General features: G+C 42.3%; 1 protein-coding gene across 1 annotated transcript; it reads right to left on the bottom strand.

The window, feature by feature from the left end:
* Nucleotides 1-490: 490 nt before the first annotated feature.
* dnajc25 (DnaJ (Hsp40) homolog, subfamily C, member 25) lies at nucleotides 491-5,608 on the bottom strand. Its single transcript, XM_085357942.1, has 5 exons — nucleotides 5,219-5,608; nucleotides 2,869-3,021; nucleotides 2,418-2,788; nucleotides 2,231-2,330; nucleotides 491-1,365 (listed from the first exon to the last, which is right to left on the bottom strand). The coding sequence occupies exons 1-5, from the start codon at nucleotides 5,606-5,608 to the stop codon at nucleotides 1,243-1,245; spliced, it is 1,137 nt and encodes a 378-aa protein (XP_085214068.1). The 3' UTR covers nucleotides 491-1,242.
* Between the last annotated feature and the right edge of the window lie 4,030 nt (nucleotides 5,609-9,638).

Below are 9,638 nucleotides of genomic sequence, written 5' to 3'. Positions count from 1 at the left end.
CAATCATGCTGTTGTTTTCAAGGCAGAAATTAATTTCAGAACAGTTTTTTTTTTTTTAGTATCAAGTTATAAACATGTTTGTTTTAACTGTGGACTCATTCACTTTTGGAGCCAGCCTCCAGTGGACATTAGAGGAACTGCAGTTCTGGTACTTCTATTAAACAGCAGCTGCTTTACTTCAGGCTTGAGGGTTTAAAGCTCCACCCCTCTGACATGTGAAAGAGGAAACAAGTGTTTCCGTTAAAGTTTGAAAAAGAGAGCAAGCCAGCATGACTTGAACTGAATTTGTGGTTAATGAAGCAACTTCATTAACCACAAATTACTTAAAATAACCAGACACTCTTTAACTCATGATGAGTCAAATAGAGTAGAGATGTATCTGAATATAGCATGACAATTTTATGCATTCTCCTTGCAGTGTTTGATTAGCTCTCAGAAAACTTGTGTTCATACACCAAAAACCACAGGGCAGGTTAATTTCAGAGTGACTTTAATTTCGCTAAAACGAGACGTGGAAACAATAAATAACACAGAGTAAAATCAACCTCTGAAATGCAGTAAACAGTAAGCAGCCACCTGAACTTCTGAGGAGAGCGATGATGAAAAAGAGTCAGCGGGTGACAAAGATCAGCTGTTGTGAAACCGCAGCTGTGACTTTGGTTTCCATTTACACAAATGTATACCAAAACACCACGTCTCATTTTCTTCAGATAAAAAAAGCTTCAGCAGCACATCAGAGACAGAAAAGCCCTGGAAGAAATAACGTACTGAAGCTGTTTCTTATGCGCTCAAACAGCTTCTGATTGATGTTTCTAACCGTCGCTGTCTTACCAAAGGACACTTTGGTATAATAACCAGCAGCGGCCTGGTTATTCATCCAACAGAAAATCACTTAATAACACTTCGGGCTCCAAAAGTCACTCAGTGTTTTTACCAGCAGGAGAAAACCAAAAATACTAATAAAAAAATTACTGAATCATTATTAAACTTCCCTCTACTTAGTTTGGAAAACAAAAACATAATAAAAAATAGCCATGATATAAAAAAAATTACTGAAAATCTCAAGCTTCAGCTCACAGTTTATTCCCTCCGTCGTCCTGTCAGAGGCCCGAATGCTATGAAAATATCTCTGCTATATAATCTTTCTGTACAGGTACGTTTCTCACACAGCGTGGCGTCCCTCTGTGTGTGTGTTGGCACCGAGGCAGGCGTGTCTGTCATCGAGGATGCTTTCTGTGCCGCTCAGTCGTCGATGAAGGTCAGCCGGCCCGGCCCCTCGTTCTTCATCCAGCGGCGGTACCGCTTCATCCTCGTGTCGGTTGCCATCTTCACCTTCATCTCCTCCTCCTGCTCTTTTCTGTACACCTGAAAGACAAAGACATTTTAAGATAATGTATGGAACTGAACAAATATTCGCTAAATTAATTCAGCACAGCGAAAATAGGATAAAAATAAAAAAACGGAATGGCACAAAATGTCCCACTAGGATCCTCGAAGGGCTAATATATTGACAGAGGACGCAGTATCTGAAACCATAAGGCTGTACCAAAGCTCTTCCCATCACAGCTATTGGGTCTAAGAATTCTGATTCTGCACGGGCAAACGAGGTGAAGCTGGAAGCAGGAGCTACAGGTAGGTTTGTTTCTGACTGGTCAGGAGTAACTGCTGAAAGATGCTGACTACACGACAACAACATGACTGACTTCTGGAAAGCTGCCACACTCTTAAGGTATTTACACATCAGACACGTAAAAGACGCTCACACAGACATAATTTTATTGGATGAATTTGCAGCGATCTGAATAAACTACTCTGACCAATCACCGGTATGCAATGGCCTTTACTTTGAAAGTCCAGTCTGGCTAGTTCCATTCCTTTCTGTCAGGTGATTCCCTGATATCATTAAACTGTTTCAAATCTTTCATCTCACAGTTTGGATGTAGAGCACCACTGTCTTAGACTGCAGCTGCTGACTGTAGTCTGAACCTGGCCCTGCTATGCAGAATTTACTGAGGCTGCAGAAAAGGACAAGGTCCATCATCACCAGCTGCAAGTCTGTGCAACACCTGAAAGACCTGTGGTCAAACTAACACCAGCTGCCTTTAAAGGATGGAGCTGGAGCTTTATTCATGAAGTAAGTAAGGCCAAAGACACTAAAAACGTACCAGGAATATCCAAGGAGGAGGCTGTAGGAGGGAAGAAGCAAAAGAAAGAATTGACTGCGACCAACCTCGAAGTTTTCTTTGATCCAGAGCTGTTTGTCCAGGAAGGTCCGCTTGGTGCTTTCCTCCAGGCGGTCAAACTGAGTCTGGGACAGCTTCATGTACCTCCTGAGGATAAAGCAAGGTGAGAAACTTCTAAACATGTTTCATGTCATTCATCCCGGCATTCATATTGTTGCTTAAGCTTGAGCTGACCTGATGATGTAGAGCTTCTCCTCATCTCCATACTCCTCTCTGCAGATGGTGAAGCGGTACACCCAGGACGCGTACCACGCCACGTAGTAGGTCAGGTAGTACGGGAAGAGCACGATCTGACACAGCAGGATGTCCGACAGGTTGGGCTTCTGGTAACCCCCTTTGATGTCTATCTTGTTTTTGATGATGTCGCGGATCACCTCTTCCTCCTGCTCCCGGATCTCCTCCTTGGAGCGTCGGTTCTTGCCTTTTTCCTTGGTGCGGTTGAGGAGGCCTTGCTGCTTGGCGATCTCCGTGGCCTGGATGCGGTACTTGGGAACGGTCATCAGGTAGTTGATGGCCTCGTTGTAGCTGCTGTGCCAGCTGTAGTACTGCAGAGAGATGGGAACAGGTTTGTAAATAAGTCAGATGATGTTCAGCAAACCATGGCTTACTCAGTGTGCGGTCTTACCTGGAAGATTGAGATGGCACAAATGGTGACCAGGACGACGACCCGGACGTCCACTTTGGGAGCGAGCCGTCTGCGGTAGTAGGCATAGTAGTGCTGGTAGTACTCCTCAGGGTGGTCCAGCATGTAGTCGTAGTCCCGCCGCGTGTCCTCATCCTGCACACACAAAGATCAGCAGGTTTTAATTCCTCCAAGAATTAAAACACCTATGAGAACTGAGTTTGTTAATCCGGAGTGAGGAAAACACTGGTTTTCTGTCTTAGGAGAGCTAACAAGCTCTGAGTCAAATACTGGTTTCCACTCATCCTACTTCTCTCATGCTGCATTTCATTTTCTCTGCCAGTCAATATAAAGCATATATTAGAGCACATTAACTGGCAGAAATTGCTTTTATAATTTTATAATCTGACAGATCACTGGACACTAAATGTGTTTCTTTCAAATAAAATAAAGCTACAGTATCCGTCCTTCTAACTCTTTATCAGCCAGTTCCCCTGCACTGAAAAATTTACTGTAACAATCAACTCTAATTCATCACAAAAGTGTTTTGTCAGGTGGAGGTCTGGACTCTGCGAGGGGCAGTCAAGTTCTTCCACATCAACCTTGCTTTATGCACTGGTGCGAAGTCAGCGCTGAAGCATTGAGGGTCCCTTTCACTTGCATCCCACGGTTTGCATCATGCTGGGTGATGTTAGGCTTGGATGAGGCTGCTCAGCCATGGAAACCTATTCCATGAAGTTCTCTACACACTGTTCATGAGTTAATCTGAAGACCACATGAAGTTTGAAGGTCTGCAGCGTTTGATGCTACAGTAAGTTGTTGATCTCTCTGAACTGTCCGCCTCAACATCCATTGACATGGCAACAACTGGAACACTTGAATTCAATGATTTGGATGCGGGACTTTTGGCAATAGAGCATACGTCAGTGGATAGAGTATAACATGGAACAAATGATTAGTTCTTAAAGAATTACATTTTTCGTTAAAAGCAACACTGAGGTCAATTACAGAAATAATTTTAAACTGTTCAACACATTTTATTTTATTCTATTTTTTTCTTCTTCTTTTTTTTTTTTTACTGAACTTTATGCAATTGATTGTGATTATTAAACTTTACCTGCAACTCTAGACTCTGGTTGAATGTAAATGACAAAGGTGTTGAATTTAAGATTAAGTACTTTATCTCTATAGTAACTACCAATAAAATGAACAGCCGGATGATGAAATGTCAGGCCTTTCAGCTCACAACTTATTAATAACAAAGTCAAGATGAACACGAGTCCTAAAAATACACGTATGTGCGGAAACTTTTAAAGTTTTGAACATGGGTGTAAATCAGCTATGAAATACATCATGTTTATGCATGTGTCAGCTCTGATAATATTTAATGAGAAAAGTAAACAATATTCATGTTCATGTGACTCATTGACGTGAAAATGACAGAATGCCTGCATTATACTTTTTTTTTTTTTTTTTTTAAATTTGACAAGTGGTGTCTAATTTTTGTGTTTTCCTTTACCCAAAGAAATATATTTTTCATAAATTTGTACATGGATGCATAAATCTGTACAAACTGCTGCACAAAAATTCACCAGAATACAAGAAATACAGAGTCTGACACTCAGAATACTCAAAGACGACCTCTGTAAGCCCCAGTTTTGATAAAATCTGTTATCAGAAAATATCAGTGCTTGTATTGCATGCATTTAATTTGTTTGTGCTCCTCGCCCAGCTGTCTGAAGCTTTTTACCACGTTATTACTTTAAAACCTGTCATGTTTTAAAGATTTATTTTGTTTAAACATGTTTTTGTAATGGGTTTAAAAGGGAAACTTCTGCTTATAGGTTTGAATATATCCCAACTCTAAAGCGCAAGTCTCTACCCCTCTGCAGACTTCTGGAAGCTGGCCAATCAGAGGAAAGTTAGATTTTTGAACAAATGGCCTTAAAGAGACAGCTCTTTGCTTACAGGATGAACTGACCAGCACAAAGGCCCAGTTTTTGGAGTATGAATCATGCAAGGTTACTCTAGAAAAGTTCAAGGTTACAAATATGGAAATAAAAATAACTTAAAAATAGTGGAGCGCTATTAAGATGGTCAAATATCAGAGGATATATTACAGGATCGGAAGCACAAGCTGACTTCATGTCTATTTTAGGACTATCAGAGCAGTGAAGACTTAAACCTGCAGCACAGTTTGAGGTAATCCAAGATTGGATCAAGTAGACATGATGGCACAAATAGTTTCCGGGTGGATATTACAACAAATGAAACTTTTATGAGGAAATTAAAAACCAAAACAAAACAAAAAAACACTGTAAAGCTTTCAAACTTCCCACACTCTCGGACGAACCTTTAACGTCTCGTACGCGGTCGCGATGAGCAGGAACTTGGTGTGTGCAGATTCCTGGGTCTCCCCCTCCAAGCCCGGCTCCCCCGGCCTGAACCGGTCCGGGTGGTACCGCCGGGCCAGTTGACGGTAAGCCCGGGCGATATCCGACTTGGAGGTCTCCCGAGTGACACCGAGCACGTCGTAGCACACCTCCTTCCCACAGTACAGACCCTCCACCAACGCCGAGACCGCCGGCAGGGAGGACACGGAGAGGAGAAGCACCGCGAGGCGCCACCACGACTTCACCGCCCGCGGACAGCCGGTGCTCTGTCCGCCACCGCTCCGCTCCCCGGGAGCAGCCATCTCTGCCGTCTGCCTGCCTGCTGTCCCGTCGCTCACTGCTGACGACATCAAAACGAGCCGGAGCGGAAGGATGACAATCGAAGATCGTTTGGTAGAAAGATGAAGCCTCCTTCATTTCTTTGATTAGTTCATTTAAGTTTTTATTTTTTGTTTTTTATTGGTTTTATTTTTCGGTTCCAGCCTATAATGTTCCAGTTCTCTAAATTAAAATGCACAAATATATGAAATACTGTTTTTTTCTTCCCTTTTTTTGTTAAGTAGCTACAACACTGTCATCTTCATAAACCTCATAGTTTAATGGTTCTGGGACTGTCAACTGCTGCTGGTACGTCATGGATTTCCAGGTGAAAATATTGAGTGAAATTACAGTGAAATTATTATTTGTTGAAACAAATATCCAAAAATGAATTTGTTGACGCTCTTGTGTGGATGATGTGTGGACTCTCTCCCCCACCGATGTAGGAGCGGTGCTGAGCAGGATCAATGTCCACAAGGCTGCAGGCCCTGATGGCATCCCCGGGCGTGTTCTCAGAGCGTGTTCTGGGGAGCTTGCAGGAGTGCTCACAGACATATTCAATCTGTCCTTGGCCCACGCTGTGGTACCGGCCTGCTTCAAATCCACCTCCATCGTCCCGATACCCAAAAACTCCAACCCATCTTGCCTCAATGATTACCGCCCAGTAGCACTCACCCCCATCATCACTAAGTGCTTAGAGCGACTGGTCCTAGCACACTTCAAATCCTGTCTCCCCCCCACCCTGGACCCCCACCAATTCGCATACTGCCGGAACAGGAGCACAGAGGATGCAGTCTCCATCGCAATGCACTCTGTCCTCTCACACCTGGACAACAACAACGCCTACGCCAGAATGCTGTTTATAGACTTCAGTTCAGCATTCAATACAATCCACCCCTCACAACTCATCAGGAAACTGACAGACCTGGGTATCAGTTCCCTCATCTGCAAATGGTTACTGGACTTCCTGACCAACCGCCCCCAACATGTCCGGCTGGATAACCGCTGCTCATCTACCATCACAATGAACACCGGTGTACCACAAGGCTGTGTGATGAGCCCTTTCCTCTACTCCCTCTTCACCCACGACTGCAGACCTGCTGACGGTTCCAACACCATCATTAAGTTTGCAGATGACACCACGGTGATTGGCCTCATCAGTGACAACGATGAGGCCGCCTACAGGGAGGAGGTGGATCGTCTGGCTGAGTGGTGCGACACAAACAACCTGCTGCTTAACACCGAGAAGACCAAGGAGCTCATCGTGGACTACAGGAGGAATGCTGACCCACATCCACCCATCCACATTAAGGGGACGGCTGTGGAGCGTGTGAGCAGCTTCAAGTTCCTGGGAGTCCACATCTCCGAGGATCTCACCTGGACGACCAACTGCTCCAAGCTGGTCAAGAAGGCTCACCAGCGCCTCTTCTTCTTGAGGACTCTGAGGAAGAACCACCTGTCCTCAGACATCCTGGTGAACTTCTATCGCTGCACCATCGAGAGCATCCTGACCAACTGTATAACAGTCTGGTACGGGAACTGCTCTGCCTCGGACCGGAAGGCGTTGCAGAGGGTCGTGAAAACTGCCCAGCGCATCGCCGGAGCACCACTTCCTGCCATAAAAGACATCTACAGGAAGCGGTGTCTGAAAAGGGCTGGGAAAATCATCAAAGACCCCAGTCACCCATCACATGGACTCTTCACCCTCCTGCCCTCTGGGAGGCGCCACAGGAGCCTCCGGACTAAGACCACCAGGTACCGGAACAGCTTCTTCCCCACAGCTGTCAGACTCCTGAACTCTGCCTCCTGACATCTGACCCACGTTAAACTCATGGACTGAACATACACACACCCACAATGGACAACTGTACCCTCAAACACAATAATAACATGGACTGAACCACCACTCACAACCACTAGCACTTTATATAGCCTCTGTAGAAACTATCTACACCCTCACTTATCTTAACTGCACTACTGTATAGCTCTGTGTAAATAATCATTCTGTACATTCGATAATTTTTAATCCTACAACTGTTTACAACTTGCATAGTTCCCATTTCTGTATAGCTGTATATCCCAGATTCTGTAAAGTTATTTATTTCATATTCTGTATAGTTTTTCATATTTATATCCTGTTCATATCCTGTACATAGCTTGTACTCACTACAGCCTGTACATACTTATAGTTATAGAATATTCACAACATACTTCATACCGTGTACATTATAACATACCATAATAGACCCATTTCTGTAATATACTCACATATCTATATTATTGCTAATATATATTGTAATATATCTATATCACTAAAGCACTTCTGGATGGATGCAAACTGCATTTCGTTGCCCTGTACCTGTGCATGTGCAATGACAATAAAGTTGAATTCTATTCTATTCTATTCTATGTGTATCTTTATTTCACATGGAATCCCTTTTTATTGTTTTTATAACTGATAAAACTGCAGGATACAAGATATTTTTTTCAGCCCCTGAGGTGCAGCATATCATAAAATGTTTCAGATCTACAGTGGCTGGCCTAACCAAATTATAGCCTACTTTGCAGTCAGATTTAGCACAAATAAATAAACAATACATGTAATTTTGCCCTAACATCTCATCAAAAGCATGGTGGCATTGACAAGACTATTCAGGGAACATTCTGGTGAAAGGTTTGATGGATCAGGAAAAAAAAAAAAGAAGAAGTTTATTGTCACATGCTGTGAATTTCTTTTCTAGAGTAGTGCACACTACAGGCTCTTAATCAGTGTGATATTACTGGTGCATTGCTCTTGTTTCTGTAGTTAATTATGTTCCACTCACATAGATTTAGTGTTTGGCTGCCTCTGTTGACGCCGGCCATGATGACTGAAAATTCCCCACTTACTTGTGATAAAGATCACTTTCTTTATTCTAGTTACTCAGATATTCCAAGACTGTTTCCCACAGAAAAATGCAGACGTGTTCAACATTTGGGTCAAACATTAACTTCTAAATATTTATAGGAAATAACTTACTGCAATTACAGTTTTAAAACGACAAAATCTATAAAGAGAAAGTTGAAAAATAATTAAATAAATTATCGGAGTGATCCGTCTTCTATCATGAATAATCTTTGAATTGAGACTGAACGATGACGCGGCATCAAGCGACAGGCTTCCCGTCGCCTTCTGGTGGTTGATTTAACAGTTGCAGTGAAGCAGTTCAGATAAAGCTTCACATAGATATCAACTCTTTTAAAGCTTTCCCAGTTTCCCCCTCTTATTTTAGTCATTTTTTAAATCTCCTTTTAAAATGATGATAAATGTTACTTCTGCTGTTTTAATCTTTCATATGATTTTCATGATCTGCTAGTATGGAGGTATGGAAGCCCGTTTCTGCCACAAAAAAAAAAAAAGGATCCAAAACTCGAAATTTCGAGTCATGGATGCTTTTTTTTAAAAAAAATAATTTTTTTTAAATAACTTAAAATTTCTAGTTATTTTCTCAAAATTTCGACTTACTTTTCTTGAAATTTCACGTTAATAACTCAAAACTTTGACTGACTTTTCTCAAAATTTTGAGTTATTAATTCGAAATTTCGAGTTCGTCATTTCCTTGTTACCCGGAAGCTGAAGCCCTCAGCTACAAATGCTACAGCTAAGCTACCAGTATTACAGCCAGTCATGAATGCAGAAATTGCTGATTATTTTCAGTGTGGCTTCACAACTGATGAAATCCTTGTGTTATTAGCTGAATCACATGGCGTTAATATCACCAAACGTACTCTCGAAAGCGCCAATTTGTTGCGATCCAGTTTTGAGTGTGCTTTCCATGTAGATTACTGATTGGCAGAAGTAACTTGAAATTTTGAGTTACTTTTCTCGAAATTTCGACTTATTAACTCAAAACTTTACATTTTTTTGTGTGGTGGAAACGGGCTTCCATATTTGTTTGTCTTGTGTAAATCACTGCTTTGTAAATCATCTGTTTTCTACTTGAGCGCCCTCGTGTGGCAGTTTGTGGTAACAACAGATTCCGGATTTCCTGAGCACACGTTCCGTGGTAAGTACTGTAACAG

This window comes from Diplotaxodon limnothrissa, linkage group LG7 (assembly GCF_057381915.1).
Source record: "Diplotaxodon limnothrissa isolate DT_005_m linkage group LG7, D_limnothrissa_male_GT1.1, whole genome shotgun sequence".
In the NCBI taxonomy this organism is placed as follows: Eukaryota; Metazoa; Chordata; class Actinopteri; order Cichliformes; family Cichlidae; genus Diplotaxodon; species Diplotaxodon limnothrissa.
The sequence above is the reverse complement of the archived record's forward strand: the minus strand, read 5'-3'. Positions and strand labels throughout refer to the sequence as shown.